Source organism: Neolamprologus brichardi, chromosome 23, assembly GCF_056152115.1.
Source record: "Neolamprologus brichardi isolate AB-2024 chromosome 23, ASM5615211v1, whole genome shotgun sequence".
In the NCBI taxonomy this organism is placed as follows: Eukaryota; Metazoa; Chordata; class Actinopteri; order Cichliformes; family Cichlidae; genus Neolamprologus; species Neolamprologus brichardi.
In genome coordinates this window covers 7,905,980-7,922,224 of record NC_142125.1, presented here as the reverse complement: position 1 = coordinate 7,922,224, position 16,245 = coordinate 7,905,980, and the positions used below count along the sequence as shown (strand labels likewise).

Below are 16,245 nucleotides of genomic sequence, written 5' to 3'. Positions count from 1 at the left end.
GAATGAAAACATTAACTTTGTAAATATGTTTATTTGTTAAAATACATCTCTTAGTTAACTATCATCTTTCTATATTTCTAATGCAGTGTAAATCACAATTTAATTTCCTTATATGATAAGTGAATATTAATTTCACAGCAACAAACAAATTAAGACTTGTAGAAAAAATTACATCAATAAGCTGCTTGCAAAACATTTCTTATACATCTCTTAATTCAGTGTCAGTAGTGATGAAAAAATCTGTTTGAAATGTAGACCAAAATGTTTTCTATTGAGCAGAAGTTTGGATTTTAAAAGCGGTCATAATTTATATGCTGAGGAAAAAAAAAGGGTCCTAGCCAAGTGAAATGTCTCAAGAGATTTACCTGCTAAGGGTTTTTAAGTCTATGGAGATTTTAAAAAAAACATTTTAAATCAAAGGTATGATTGAAAAGCTGCCAATGAAAAAAACATAAACCAAGCACTTATACATCTCAAGGAGTGATGTCCCATTTCACTTCATGTAAATGCCAGGGTTACAATATAACAGACTATATAATCAAACCAATGTTCATCACACGGGTCCCTCAGAAAACTATACTCATCTGAAGCTACCTCCACCACTAATTACCTCAGGAGTCAAAGATACGATGCAAATTCACAATCAAAACAACAAAACATTAAAATAGAAAAACATACAGTAAACGGAAATTAACACAAAAAAACATCTGTGCACCGTGAAGTGGAAGCAAATTGACAGGAGAGAACCTGAAACGTGCATGAAAGGAGTAGTGCCTTTTCTGTCATTTTGACAACTTTGAAAATTAAGTAATGCTTATATTACATTATGTTTTTTGCTTAAGAATATTCATATTCAGATAACACAAAGATGTTGGTAAACAGCAACATAGACTGTATTTGAAAGTGCTGAGAATACATGGTGAGTAATTCGCTGCACATCACATTTATGCGTGAGATAGATGTAGCCAAACAGACACGTTTCATTCTAACTCACGTGATGATACAGAGAAGAGGCCATATAAATACAGGGGGAGGGAGTCACTGGCTGCTAGAAGTACATTAGTTCTGACGCTAGAATACAGAGAAGAGAGAGCCGAGTGCTAAACCGGTTGCCGCTCCAGCGAGCATGCCCAAAGCCACATCTCCTCCGTCGTCACGCTGTCGCTCCCGAATGATGACATGGTTCACTCCAGGAGCAACGTACCCACCTACAAAACACAAGTTTTATGATGGTAAGTTCATACAATTTAAACTCTGTTAAACTATTCTACCTTTTCACTTTATCCTCTGGTCACAAATAAGAACATCTAGCTGGGTTTTTGTGACCCATTTGTTTAAGAATTAATTTAAAGTCCATGATACATTTTCATCTAAGTACCTGAAAAACTAATAAAGATTTTAGACTAAGCTGCATGTTTTTCTATTTGTTAATGAGCAAATGTTCTTATAGTTACTAAGATGGTATGTAATACTCTTGTTAAGCATCAGCATGACAGCACTGGTAATTACTAATCTCAGAAGTATGTTGACAACCACTAAGTTCAGTCACGTTCTGAAATGAGCCAGTTACTGATAAACAAATATTAGGCCTTTCAAAGTGGAAAGTTTTTACTTTTATACTGAAGACTTATTTTATAAGGATCAAATCCAGCTACGTTACTGCATTATGGATATGCATATTGTGAAGATGTCCGCTTGTCGACAATCAAATTTAGGTCAGAGTTTAGTTAGTCCACAATTTTGTTGTACATCTACAGTGACAATAATGGACTATTCTATTCTATTCTATTCTATTCTATTCTAATTCAGAGCTACCAGGATTCCTATAAACTAGTGGTGGGCAATGTCCAGCTGTTTACCTTGGTATTGATAAGGATAAGCAACTGTGTAGGGCTGCCCATCAGCAGAGTATACGACCTGTGTGGCCTGTGGGGGCGGAGCAGTGTAGTCTCCATATGGGCCTGGGGCATAAACCTGGCAAAAAAAAAATACATTTAACAAAGTGACACAAAGGATGTTACTGTATTAAACCCTTTGCATTAGATGGCTTATAGAAGAAAGACTGGATTTGTTGGTTTTTGTTTTGTTTTACATTAATCACCGAGTTGATTTTCACTTGTGATAGTCATGCTAAACCACAGACAAATGTTGTAAGTAGCACTATTTTCATAAAAGACTTTAGACCTGAAAAAGTAATTTTATTCAGTTATGAACATGAAAAGAGATGAATTAATACTGTTTTTCACCGGTTGGGGAGGATATTCCGAGTAGGGGGGAGGAGCAGATGCAATCACCTCCTGTGCAAAGCCGATCTGAGGAGCAGTGACCACCTAAAAATATCGAATAACAAAAATCAGCAACTGAAGCTTGGCAACACCAAAAAAACTCAAGCACATAACATTAAGATAAGTGAAAACAATAAAAAAAATATCCAGTTTTCCTCCCAGGAGGACAGTTCTTCTGCTGTGCTCAAGTCACTCTTAGTTCAGCTTTATTCAGAGCTTATTCGGGTAATGTGACAGAAAATGACAGACTGTCAGTTACAACAACACTAACTTTAAATAATGTATAAAAATCTCACCATATTAACTCTGGCATCTTGAAGTGCCATTGTCCATGCCCTGCAACACATTATGTCATCTTGAGTTAAAAATGTCTGTTCTAATTACCTGTACTCAAATCTAACTCATTTTATGACTCGGCGTGTATGTGCAGTCTTACAGAGCATCATCTGCACTGTCTGCACACAGGCTGATGACCCGTCCATCTCTGCACACTATCTGGAACAAAGCATCACGCGTCTTTCCCTCCGGTGGGTTCAGCTCTAAAAATGCAAGTGGGGTGGTGAAACATTTAAAATTAGTGCAAAGAGGTGGGTAATAATAGCACAGGGATCAGCCGCATGAGATCAACATTAAGCGTAAGACATGTACCCTGACATCCAGCGGAGTTGCGGATGTTAATGCAGTTGACCCTCATGTGGATGTCGTCCTCCATGTCGCGCCGTTGTTGATCGTTGTAGAACACAAGTCGTCCGTCAGCCCATAAGTCAAACCAGTTTCTTTTCCATCGACGCAGTATGGTACCTGACATAGTAAAAGGTAGTTTGTTTCTTTTTAATGTGACATCATCTTAACCATCTGAGTATCTGACATATTTATGGCTATATTGTTTTCTTATAGATGGGTAACAAATGAAAAGAAAAAAAAAACCCTCTTTACTGGAGTAATGAAATATCATTCTTCCAACAAATATTCCGTGATTAGGTTGAGATCCAAAGTCTCCTGTGTTATCATTTTCATATCTCATCACTACTATCAGGCTAAAAATGTTTCATTGTAGGATACAGGTCATCTAAACCACACAATTTCCCCCACTTACAGCATAAACACTAATAGATCCATTACTGTGGAGGTCAAGCATTCATGTTTTTCCTTTAATTTGTCTGGCTACTTACTTTGTCGATGAAGCCAGCCACTCTTTACCATAGCCATCTTGGAAGTAACACCTGCAGAATAAAATGTAAACACATTAGAGAGCATCTGTTATTACTGAGACACTAGAAGCATATGACTGGGTGTGGCATATCCAACACAAACCTCGTGACTGTTAGCACTATTAGCAAGTTCACAAATCTATTTTCAGAAACATAAGCTTATATAAGATAAGATAGGATAGGTTACAATAACAGCTCAAGGTAATATGGCCACATGGCCAGAAATATTACCATGTTTAGTTACTCTGTAGTCCCCCCCCCAAATGCTTAGTTAGACAATATTTAGGACATGACATTGGTGGAAGCCAGATAACTGACAGTTCTCCTGCTTTAACCAATGTTTAGGCTATTTACTTAGATGTCATCCTGGTTTTAAGTCAGACTAGGCCAGTTGTGAGTAGGTCGTCCTCATGATTAATAACTGCTATGCCACCCATAGCAACCCTGTTATAATGTGGATTTTATATGATATAAGTTCTTTGATATGTAGGTTATCGCTAACCGTTAGCGGCTTTTTAATATAAAAACGTCGCCATTACAAAGCTGACCTATCGGTTAACCGTGTTTATAATACGCTAAAACACCACAACTTGTTATTTTAACCGACGGCATTAGTACCCGTACTTGTAAAAGGGCTGGATAAATTAGTTACCTACTTGATTTCTTGTATGCTTTTTGGGGGGAGAGTGATATCAAGCTTTTCGTGGAGAAACAGCAAACACGGAAGTGAGATGCAAAAAAAAATAAAAAGAAGAAGACTCCTTCCACGGAGAGGAAAAACCCTGACCGCTAAACTTAGCGGACACTGTACACAACGGAGGCCTTAAGCCACGCCCACAGAGCATCTTCACGAATGTTCAGTCTTTCCGCGAGAGGGAGGTTTTTGTTTTGGATGACGTAACCTATCAGCTGACAGTGGTGGAAAGTGCTAGCAAACGGAGCGAGGGCGCGCTTGTTGAAGTTCGTTTCTAACGTTTGGCAATCACATGGCCGACGGCGAGGCTTGTGTTAATATTCCTCATGTTTATTAAACATGATTCCATTGGGAGTGTGTGTGTAACGAATTTGCCTGTTGGTTTCATCATGTCTGGCTGATACATTTTGTTAATTATGCATTAAATTGGCATAGAACGCGTACAAACTAGTATAAACACAGTAGCTTGGGAGCAAAGTTATGTGTTCGTAATACTTGAGTAAATGAATAGTACTTAGAAACTTTTTTTTTATTACATGTGAGGTACCAAACTTAAAAAGTTGTGCCCTGTCCTCCAGCACGCATGTTCGGAGTGAAGGCACGCTTGGGGTAAACTGTCACTTCCTGTGTTTTTGTGAGCCTCGCTTCATTTAATTCGGCGAAGCCTATGACTGCAGACAAACTCGCATTACTCAAAGCCAACTGACCAACGGGCGACCCAGGGTTACAAAACAAACCCAACCTCTCTGGCCAACAGTTTGAGGAGCTAACGAGGGTAACGCAGAAGCTAAACAGCTAATTCGAAATGGCGACGGCAATATACTTGGAACATTACCTTGACAGTAAGTATCCAGAATGTGGTAAATTTCTGTCAACAGATAGAAAATGCAACTTTTAAAGGTTTAATTGATTATACATTTTTGGACAGCGGTTTCAATGCAGTGCGTTTGCAACTAACAAGCTGTTAGGTCATTAGCCCGCCAGCTAACTGGTTAGCATCGTGACATTACCTTAGGAGTGATAAAGGTGGGGTAGTAAGCTCTTAATGTCTCTTGTCAGATTCAGTCAAAAGGGAATGTAATAATTAACTGTTTTCACATATTTAGGGAAACTGACTGTAGGTTGCAACTGTTTCTGATTCATGCGCTAGCAATGTTGGAGCAGCCTGTAGCTACGCAACTAGCATTAGTTATATAAGGGCATTTAAATATAAATTGTTATATTAACCGTCTTTATATTTAAGCTAGGTTCATTTTAGTCACAGTTTGTGTTTTTATATAGGAAAGCATTTACAACCTGTTGGTTACCGCGTTTCCCGTAACAGTTTTCGCGCGGGGCGGGGTGTTTGAAGTGTGTCACATGGCGTACAGAGTGTATTTACTTGACAGTTGTTGTTATCACGAGCCCTTAATAATGTCTGCTTTTGGGACAAATGTAATACATGTGAAGCGTTATTTTGTACAGACAGATTGTTACACGACAACATTCTGCAATTCATGCACACGTGAGTGTATGGTTGTGATGGTATTTGTGTTGTGTTTAATGTGCAGATTTGACCTCAAGTATTTTAAATGTTGTATGAAATGTTATATTAGTATAATGATAAAATTAATTTTAGCCTTTAGCATTAAAGGTAAAGAAGAGAATGCAGGCAGGATGGAGTGGGCAGAGACAAGTGTCAGGGCAGATTTGTGACAGAAGGATAGCAGGAAGACTGAAAGGGTTGAGTAGGTGGTAGTGAACGCTAACAAAAATACAGAAGGTAGTCAAGCTAAAGATTATGATTTGCATTGGGAGTGACCAGGTTGGACAGAATTAAACCCATAAAGAGAGGAAGTAGAACAAGAAGGGCTTCAGTGTAAAGCTTAATGATTTCTAGGTTGTAATTAATGTCATAATAACCTCTGCTCTTTACTTCTTATTTATATTTCTTTGATTTTGAAGCATTCAGTTGAGTTTGTGCATTTGGCTTTTTAAAAGGCATTACAGCACAGGTTATAATTAATTAAATGTGATGATTATGTTCAGAAAATGTAATTGGAATGAACTGTTAGGCATTAATATTGTCTAATCTTTTCTTTAGGCATTGAAAACTTGCCATGTGAGCTACAAAGGAACTTCACTTTGATGCGGGACCTGGACAACAGAACTGAAGGTGATAATTTAATCTCTTAACATTACAGTCAATAAAACGGTCTATGGACTTATACAAAATAAACAAATGGCTCTGACAGTATAATCTGTGATACCTGAAAACCCAGTTTAGCCAGGCTCCTTATGTATTAGGTTGTACCACTTACCAGTAGTCTTGGACAAACAGTTGTCAATAGTTTACATCCGCTCACTTTCGACCCTTTGTGGCTAGAGAAAATCCAAAATATATTCAAACTTGTGCATCCAAGTCTTGTTTTATAAGGGTATTAAAGATTTATGCGATGCAGTCATTCCACCCTGGAATAAGAACAGTTCAAGGAAATCATTTAAAGGAAATCATTAATTCATAGCAAGAGATACGAACTCTATATATACATTAAGGTTAAAGGCATATTAAATTGGCAGATTCTAATTTCAGTATAATATACAGAAATGAACAGGATTATTAAATTATTCGATTTTGGAGTTCAGAGCTCTTGTGGGAAAGTGACCTACAAACCAATCGGATAACAGTATTCCTTGTTGCTGTGGTAAATCTTTTCCCACCTTAATGTATATCAATGTTACAAACATTAGGTTGCAACATATTGATATGTTAGATTTGCATGAAAACCAATAATTTATCCAATACAAAATAATTAATTTTTTTAAAAATAGTTTTTATTTTTTTATATTTTTTAAATATCAAAATTTAAACTTAAATGAATAAAACATTTGACCCTGTTTTAGCTCTATGCAAACTTACCATGGCATTCATGCCTACAATAACTGTATGAAAACTTCTGACCATAACTGTAAATAGGAAGCTTACATGTAATATTTTATCACTAGTTTTATTCAGCACTATAATAATCATGTTGTTGTGCAGAAAAGAAAGGAGAGATCGACAAACTGGCTGAGGAGTACATCGCAAATGTCAAGAATCTAGCTTCTGAGCAGCGAGTTGAACACCTGCAAAAGATCCAGAATGCCTACAGCAAGTGCAAAGAGTTCAGTGATGACAAAGTCCAGCTCGCAATGCAGACATATGAAATGGTTAGTCCGAAACAATGTGTCTCCTGTCACTGTCCACTGATTCTAATGTCATATTATTTTTGTTTTTTGTCCCTGTTTATCAGATTTACATCATCAGTGTGTACATGTACTCAGATTTAAATATGCACAATATCTTTCTACCGTAGGTGGACAAACATATCCGCAGGCTGGATGCAGATCTGGCACGGTTTGAGAATGAGCTCAAGGAGAAACTAGAAGTGAGCTATGACAGTACAGATGGCAGAGGTTTGAAAAGTAAGCTGAGTGACTGCACGCCTTTGATCATAAACGCAACAAAATTCAAGAGTTTTAAGTGTGTAATAATGCAAATATTTTCCCCAGAAAATGATGTGCGGGGGCTGAGAGAGAAGCGTGGATCCAGGGGAAGAGGAAGGAAAGGTTCAGATGAAGATTCTCCCAGAAAGAAAAAGATGAAAAACAGGTACGTTTGAACCAGTGCTTCAATCAAACTCAAGTTTACTGGATAATCGGCTCATGTTTATATTTAGTTCTAACCATGCTCTGTATGTTGGTCTTTTAGCCCAGACTTGAGTGACGCTCTCCTGCCTATGCAGCCATCAGACGTGTTGGACATGCCGGTCGATCCAAATGAACCTACATACTGCCTGTGTCATCAGGTGTCATATGGAGAAATGATAGGATGTGATAACCCAGATGTAGGTTTTCACTTATAATTTCTTCTTAAGCTTTATTGTAAGAACCTTTTTGACTGAGCAAGTTTAGGTTTAATTTTTAAATTGACATTTTTCTTTGTTATTCTTGGTTTTAGTGCCCCATTGAGTGGTTTCACTTTGCTTGTGTTGATCTCGCCACAAAACCCAAAGGAAAATGGTACGTTTTTGAGTAGTAACAGTGTTATTCTCTTTGTCTGTGATGAGAATATAGTAATTCATGGAATCTTACGCTTTTTTTTTTCTGCAGCAAATTAACATATTCCCCTCCTTTTACTCTGTCAGGTTTTGTCCGAGATGCACCCAGGACAGGAAGAAAAAATGAGTTTTCCTATTTCCAGAAGTGCTTCTCTAACATCTGTACTTTGGGTAGAGTTTCGTAATGTCATAAATATATAAAATATTTTAGTTCGTACAGCGCACCATATAAATGGTCGATCATAAAGCTTTCTTTAAAGGCCTAATCCGGAGTTGGAGTATATCTATAATTGTTGCTTTACTATGTCCGTGTTATTGGATTTCAAGATGCCTGTCTTTGTCCAGTAGCTCTAAAATGACTAGTTTACCTATGTATTATTTGTCTAATCTGGGTAAATCTGGGTAATCTTCTGGGTGTAGTTTTCACAAATTGTCATTCAGAAAGTTGTTCCTCTTAAGTCATTTACTTTGTGTGTGTGTGTGTGTGTGTGTGTGCGTGCGCGCATGTGTAAAGACTAACTCAAAAACCCGGATTGTGTCTTAAGCATACTTGAAATGTCAGTTTTATAAATGACTTTTTAAAATAAATTAACAGCCTGCTGAGAATTTACAATTCAGATGCCCTAATCCATGTGTAAATGGTGATGGGAAAAGGAATTGTCAGTTTTTTTGTTACTACCTCCTTAGGGAATACATCGGCACTGCAAAAATGACTGCAATTGATAACAATGTAAAAAACTGTTTTGATTAGCTTAAACCAAACTAGCAAAGCAATGTAAAGTCATTCTGTATTGCATTTTAACAAAAACCTGCGACATCTTTGAATGTATTGTGGTACTTATGGTCAGTCAGTCAGTCAGTGTCTATTGTCAACTGAATGAGGTATTTAAGCACTTTGAATGACATTTTCCCCTTACAAGGTTTGATAATGCAGGCTTAGTTTTATGTTATAGTTTATCTCTTTTAAAACTTTGCCATAGAACATCATGTCAAACCATATATATGGAAGTATATATATATATTTTGTATGATATAAAACTATTTTGTGCACACATTTTTCCCCCCAAAGATATATTTGTTGTATTGCTTACTTCCTGGTGTACCCTCAGATTTTATTTAATAGGATTTTAGAATCTTCTTTTCATATTCAACTGTGAATATCACTCATCTAGGTGTAAGCCACAGATAAAAGAACCAAAGTCTTTGTATTTTGTAAAATTCAGTATTTTATAACAAATAAAGATTCACTATTATCCATGCATGATTTTGTTTACTGCAGCTTAAAATGGAATTTTGTTTGTTATCATTATGTTATCAGGTTGTTCTCAAACATTGTTTGTTTTTTTTCCCCCTGATTTAGAAATCTTCCTCTAAACTCTGCCTGTTTCATTTCATGAATGAAGTCTAGGTGTTGCTGGAGGCCTGTTCCCAAAAGCAAGTTATTAAAAATGGAGTTTATTAACCCTGACCTGAGGGAAACTCTTAACAAACTTAAACTATGGGTTAGTTGGGTAACAGTATTTCAGGTGCAGTAATTTGCCTTAACATGGGTGCTTTATGTCATCAGTGTTAGAGACTGCAGTCACTGGATGTCATAAATTTAATATCTGTCTTTTGGTTGTCACAAAGGCTACGTTCACACTGCAGGCGAAAGCGCATCAAATCCAACTTTTTTGACCCTATGTGACCCATATCTGATTATGGTATGACAGTGTGAACAGCACAAATCTGATATTTTCAAATCCGATCTGGGTCACTTTCGTATGTGGTACTGAATCCGATACATATCTGATGTTTTAGAAAGCAACTAAAACATGGTTTGAATGGTCATGTTGCATTAAATCCGTCTTTTACGTCACTGACACAAGACAGACACCAATTATCAGCGCCCAAGAAGATTTTACAGATCAATGCTATGGTACACAGACACCAAATCATAGCTCTAGTTTCCCTTGATTAACAGGCTTTGGTCTTTGCTTGCCATTAACGGAGGTTCATGGTGGTTTTTTGTTTGATTAAAGGCATAGTATTTCTACTATATTGACGTTTATTGAAGCATTGCCATCTACATCAGTTGGGTTGTATGTTCCTGCAGTCTCACTATAGATTTGCAATCTACATTCTTAATTAAAACATTGGTAAAGAGAGAGTTTCAAAATCCATCATCTGATTCATCATCCCAGCTGCACTTGTCTAAGGTGGTCTTAGTGAAATCAACTTCCAAGTCGTAAACAAAGTCAGGATCATCTTTGCGTCTCCGGTTTTTCTCAAACAGTTCGTCCATTTGGCCTTTCTTGCGTGCCAGGTCCTCATCGTCCAGTTTGTTCAGGTCTTCGTCAGGGTCCAGACAGAACGAGGAGAGGCTGTGCTCCAGACTGAAGCCCTGCATGTGATCACGCAGGATAATGTGAAGCTTCTCAAGCTGGCTTTGAGAGACACCCTCCAGGTAGTCCCTGTGCCGAGGGTTGTTCTTCAGCCTTTCAGCAGCCATGCTGTAGTCTGGAAGAGACAGCATGAGGTAGTAGGATGGTTGTAGTCCTGCCCAGTTACTTTGTGACAAACTAAGCTACATACATATGTTAATGCAGTGTGCATTCATGACTCCAGTTCTGATCACAGTAACTATGTCTCAAAAAATGGGCTAACAAGAAAACAAAACAAAAACAGGAAGGAAAAAACGCAGCACGATAAAGGTATATTTCCATGTATTACATATTAGTCCTTTATTATTAACACTCACTAGCAATGACCTTAGTTAAAGAAAGTAAGATGCTCCTATTTTAGTCAAAAATAGGAGCCTGAGGCTCAACAGCTTGCAGGTAATCTACCTGCTGCTATCCACAAGATATAGAAATTAAAACCTCAGGGGCTCATGACTCTGACAGGTTTGTTAGATTTACTAGAGTATTATATAATTATTAATATACAGCAAACGAGGCTAAAATAATATTCTCACACTGATTCCAGCTATTTCTATTCTTATATGAATGAATGAATGAATGAAAGGCTTTATTGCAACATGTGACATGGAGCACAGAAAACGAGTCCCAACGTGTCCGTGGTGCCTTACCGGAGTATTTGGAGAAATTTCGCACAGGTATTATTCTTTTTCGCACCTTTTTGGTTTCCGTGTGCTCATAAATTAAAACTATGGACGGAGGGCTGAACTGCACCCCGCAGCGCTTTGCCGCAAAACGCATCCTGTACTTCTATTACAACAAACAAACTTAACTCAATCCGACCATCAATTTAAACATGTTTAAAACAGAAACATCCCAGCCATAATTGTTGCTACTAGCGCACAGTATGAATAAAAAAAAATTGAGCAGCGGCTTCAGCGATGATTACGCGTTGCCAGGTTGCCAGCAGAGCCTTCACGCAAAGACGCTTCTGTCTGTTGGGATGCCTGACGTTAAATTTCTGATTTAAAAAAATAATATAAAATCATTTAACTTTCACGTATCATTATTATTAATTTTATTCCTGAAAACTACTTTCTATGTCTATAAATGTTACTAAATGTTTCCTTAAAAGCTTGTGTTTTTCAATCTCTACACAGGCACATTTGCAGGCTCCCTGAAACTACAAAAGGGGCTTTCAAAAAATCCTCTTCCGTAAACACTTCAAAAAAGGGCTTTAGCGGTGGTAGCTGTACTTGAGTTAAATAAACACGCGTCACACGTTGGCCATTATATTTTTTAATGTATTTTAAACTGTTCTATGTTGTTTCTGCGTTGAGCTTATTCTCGAAATGTCTCTGTTTGGACGAAAAGGGTACGTGAACTAGGTTTTACGTGAAAACTCGATAATCATTCAATAAGCTCTCATTATTATTGATTGAAGGTCACTTAAATTAAGTTGTTGGGTTTGTTTGTGTGTGTGTGTTGTTGTTGTTGTTTTTTTTCTTTGGGGGGGGGGGGGGGGGGGTTAAAGTTTGAAGGAAGGAATAGTATTTTTCCAGTAGACAAAAAAGTACTGTAAATATACCCCTGTATGGATAACATGACTTATATAATCTAGCACAGTTTGAAAAACAAATGCATTTTGTTCAAATTCAAAAAGCTTTTACTTGGAGATACTGATCAGTGTAACCTGCTAATTTGTGCAGATGAGATTCAGAACCACTGTGATCTTCTGAGGCAGTGGCTTGCGCCCTCATTAGTGAGAGTGGAGCTCAACAAAAAGGGTTTCCACAGGTATTCGGTTGTTTGTTTTCTCAAAAGAAAGCTGTTCTGCCTTTGGGGCTGCTTGTCAGGAAAATCAATGATATTTTCTAATATGTTTTAGGGAGGTGACAACTACAGTTGAGTTCAGATCCAAAGAGCTCAGTAGTGTCAAAGTTTTGCTGATTCATAGATGGCCCAGAGATGTCTATGTTGATCCATATCAACTTGCATCCCTTAGTGATCAAAACGATTGGAAGGTAAGATGCCGAGCAACTAGATATAGCATAACACAGTGTAAAATTCTACTACAAACCACAGTCATGTACAAAACATGTGTACAGTATATATGTTTTATTTAATTATTTCTGTATTATTATTACTTTGTAAGATATTACTAGATTCAGCCATTGACCTTGAGGTTCCTGCTCACAAAGCTTCAGGATTTGTCACCTATGTGTATCCTTTCTCCACTGGACCAACTTCCAAGTTATTCAAAGTAACAATTCCAATACATGGTCGCTACCACAAGCCCTCGTTTGACGGAAAAATGTTTAAATCTGTTGACATAGAAGCTCCAGAGCTGCTGCTGCGGTCAGAAAAATGTATGTGGATTCATTTTATTTTATAGTAATTTCTGACACTGTGTAAATCCATACAGACGGAAAACAATGTAAACCAAATGTGATATTTAAAATACAATTTTGTGTCACAATGTGTTATGAAACAAATTAACTAAATACATTAAATCAACCTTACTGTTCGCAATACAATTTTACCTGACTGCATAATTAAACTAAATGATGTGGGAGCGTAAAAACCTAAATCTGTATCTGTTTTCTATGAAAGTGGAGTGTCAATGAATATTACCAAATTATTTCACTTTTGTGGTTGTGGATACAACAGTCATAGGTTACATACATATAATAAGTTTAGTGATCAAAACTTTATAGTGTAAAAACAAAAACGTGACTTAAAGCCTTTTCACGTTGGCTTTCTGAAACACTTTCTTCTAAAACTATTTCTCTTATCCAGGCGCACAGCTCAGCAGCTTAGAGCCTCACACAGTTGTGGATGCACCATGCACTCCTAGCAATTCAAGCACTTGTTCTTGGGTTAAAGTCAAGCCTCAGCAGGTGATTGTGAACAATATTTCAACAAATCTTGAGTGAAAAGGTGATAAAAAAAAAAACAAAACAAACAAAACTCAATTATTCACTTGTTTCCCTTTTGCCTTATAGGATCTCAATCCAGTGAGTTTCCAGCTCCCAGTGGGTGATGGGTCTTTGGTGGCACACGTATGCGGAGGGACTGTTCTTGTCACAATGATCTGCTGTGTGGCACTGTCCAAATACATGTGGAAACATCAAGTCATTTAAACAGCTAAAATTGTACTGGCATTATTTTTTTTTTATCAAACTGACAAGGAAGAGGCACTTTCAGTGTTGTTATCTTATCTGCAGAAATGTTGCAAGCAGAGAACAGGACTAATTGAGATGGGAAAGAATACTGAGATATTGCTGAAACAACAGATAAATGCTGAAAGATATCAGAATTTATCTTTTTCCATTCCAGCTAATGTAACTATGTTTTTCTTCGTGAATCCTGCAACCTGTGCAAGCATTTTTCCTGCTATGACCTCATTTTGGGAGGATCATGATTCTTTATCTGTTCAGTTTAGCGCACCTAATTAAGGAACATGTTTTTATCAATTAATTTGTTCTGTTTTGGGCTATTTGGTATTGATTTTCATTTATTTTTGGCTGTTAAATGGGCTATTATAATAACACAATTATAAAACTGGAGTCTACAGTAGTATAATCTGTATTTTAACACTGTATAAAATGTATATAGTTCAGACTGCTATAAATACAGTATAACAACAATGTTATCAGTATTCTTTTCTTGTGGCAGTTTAAAGAATGCCATGATGAAGTAAAGGTCATATCCATTTGAGACAGAGTACCGGGTGTCATCCTGTGCCGACGTTTGATTTATGAGTGACAAACTGTGCTGCCGTGCATGCTGTCAGGAAAAACTAAGTTTCTTATTCTTTCAGCTTATCCAATTTTGGTCTCCTACAAGGCTCCGTTTGTAGTTGTATGTTCTTGACCCTGTTGTGTAGTGCATGTGGCACTACACAACATGGAACATGGAAACGCCTTCAAACAATGCAGTCAATGAAGAGCCAGTCAAATTCTTTTCTTGTTTTGCAGAGAAAATGCTTAGGGTAATTTAGAAATTGTATAATCACATAGTTTGTTAAAAAGAATTAAGTTTGCAACATATTATGCATCACCAATGAGCAAAGAGAGGCTCATATTCACACAATGTCAACACAGTAGAAGTGTTTTTTGAAATCACCCTCTGTAAAATTTAACTAGAACTTTCACCACCAGGGGCAGCATTTTACTAGAAATACTAAATCTAAGTACCAGTTCCTGTGTAGTAATAAAATGTACCTGAGATCCCCCAGTAAAGATCTGGATATGCTCTCTACCTGAGAGGATCACAACTGTCTTTTGTCTAAATCACATACCAATAACAGCACACCCACTGCAAATAGCATCTTGCTTCATAGCTATTTTTGACTGGGAAAATTAGCACCAACAGCTTTTATCATACCAGTAATATACTCAGCATCCTCATTAACTTCTGTATTTTCAATGAGCTGTCTCCAGCAGTGGAAAGCTGCACTTATGTTTACTCTTGTTTCACTTGATTTCCCTCTGGTAGGTGATGCTGCTGCTGATAACGGTTACTTCCCAGGTGCTTCCTCTGCTTCTCCATATTTCCTCTTCCTCTCATGTTGACTTTCTACACCATCTTATGGAACAAACTGTTAATACAGAATAGTACAATCTAGCCCTATTTTAACTTCAGTTGATAACTATATGCACAAAATATAGACATTTTTGTTATAAAGTCAGTTTTATCTGTTGGAGTTGGTGGAAATGAGTGTCAAGGGTGATTTGTGACTGAAGGATAGCAGTAGAGTGAAAGTGAAGGTTTACATGATGGTAGAGAGACCTGAGACGAGATGGCACTGATAAAAAGTCAGGAGGCCAAGCTGGCGGTGGCAGAGCTGAACATGTTTAGATTGTCATTAGAAGGGACCAGGAAGTGCACAATCAGAAATTGAGGAGGATGTTGGGATAGGGTGAGATGGAGGCAGATGACCCACTGTGGCGACCCCTAAAGGAAGCTGGGGAAAGAAGATGAAGAACCTTATAAGTTCTAACTAGTTATGTTCTAACCAGTTTATGAACTATACTGCAGGAAAACTAATAAGTAGTTAACCCATCATCTTCCTTTTTCAATATAACTAACATATTATATGTCTATATCGCCTTTCCTCTCTCAAAATAGGCATTTGTTGTTGTTATAAAAAATTTGCCCTCATTTGGAATGAGTCTTTGTTACATTTTTCTGTTGTTTCTCACAGCTTGAGAAACAATGAGGTGTGTATAGAAAGTAAATTTGCTAGTATGTTATTTGCTTTTTTCATTTACGCCATAAAAATCTGAGTAAAATTAGGCTTTCAAAATTAGGCCATTTAAAATTTCTTAGGGCAGGAAAATAAACAAACGTTACATTAATGTCAGATTAGTGAGAGAAACCTGCCACATTACATTTATAATTTACAAAATAATTGCTCTGCAGCTGGAAAATTACGTCTATAAATGCTGAACTACATTACCTTAAACGTCCACTTTAATAGGTTTCAGCATGTTTCACATTTTTATTATTCTTAATGCTTAAAAACGTGTTATTGGAGCTCTGGGTATGATCCGTGTGGTTTTGCACACGGGC

General features: G+C 37.1%; 4 protein-coding genes across 5 annotated transcripts; 2 read left to right on the top strand and 2 right to left on the bottom strand.

Moving 5' to 3' along the window:
- Window positions 1-11: 11 nt before the first annotated feature.
- Window positions 12-4,333, bottom strand: plekhb2 (pleckstrin homology domain containing B2). Of its 2 annotated transcripts, none has more exons than XM_006790164.2 (8): window positions 4,149-4,333; window positions 3,458-3,508; window positions 2,934-3,086; window positions 2,722-2,824; window positions 2,582-2,621; window positions 2,247-2,330; window positions 1,860-1,974; window positions 12-1,208 (listed from the first exon to the last, which is right to left on the bottom strand). In XM_006790164.2, exons 2-8 carry the CDS (start codon window positions 3,492-3,494, stop codon window positions 1,072-1,074), a joined length of 669 nt encoding a protein of 222 aa, XP_006790227.2. In that variant the 5' UTR covers window positions 3,495-3,508; window positions 4,149-4,333; the 3' UTR covers window positions 12-1,071. The 2 variants fall into 2 exon arrangements, with proteins under 2 accessions (XP_006790227.2, XP_006790226.2); XM_006790163.2 differs by having other exon boundaries at window positions 4,153-4,333.
- Window positions 4,334-4,764: 431 nt separating this feature from the next.
- On the top strand, window positions 4,765-9,528 carry ing5a (inhibitor of growth family, member 5a). The gene is made up of 8 exons (XM_006790162.3): window positions 4,765-5,032; window positions 6,274-6,345; window positions 7,213-7,379; window positions 7,526-7,634; window positions 7,722-7,821; window positions 7,921-8,056; window positions 8,170-8,231; window positions 8,357-9,528. Exons 1-8 carry the CDS (start codon window positions 4,996-4,998, stop codon window positions 8,394-8,396), a joined length of 723 nt encoding a protein of 240 aa, XP_006790225.1. The 5' UTR covers window positions 4,765-4,995; the 3' UTR covers window positions 8,397-9,528.
- Window positions 9,529-9,650: 122 nt separating this feature from the next.
- cep19 (centrosomal protein 19) lies at window positions 9,651-11,638 on the bottom strand. The gene is made up of 2 exons (XM_006790161.3): window positions 11,340-11,638; window positions 9,651-10,768 (listed from the first exon to the last, which is right to left on the bottom strand). The coding sequence occupies exons 1-2, from the start codon at window positions 11,467-11,469 to the stop codon at window positions 10,422-10,424; spliced, it is 477 nt and encodes a 158-aa protein (XP_006790224.1). The 5' UTR covers window positions 11,470-11,638; the 3' UTR covers window positions 9,651-10,421.
- Window positions 11,639-11,882: 244 nt separating this feature from the next.
- On the top strand, window positions 11,883-15,066 carry pigx (phosphatidylinositol glycan anchor biosynthesis, class X). Its single transcript, XM_006790160.3, has 6 exons — window positions 11,883-12,043; window positions 12,378-12,465; window positions 12,557-12,692; window positions 12,824-13,037; window positions 13,468-13,568; window positions 13,674-15,066. Exons 1-6 carry the CDS (start codon window positions 11,971-11,973, stop codon window positions 13,809-13,811), a joined length of 750 nt encoding a protein of 249 aa, XP_006790223.1. The 5' UTR covers window positions 11,883-11,970; the 3' UTR covers window positions 13,812-15,066.
- Window positions 15,067-16,245: the final 1,179 nt, after the last annotated feature.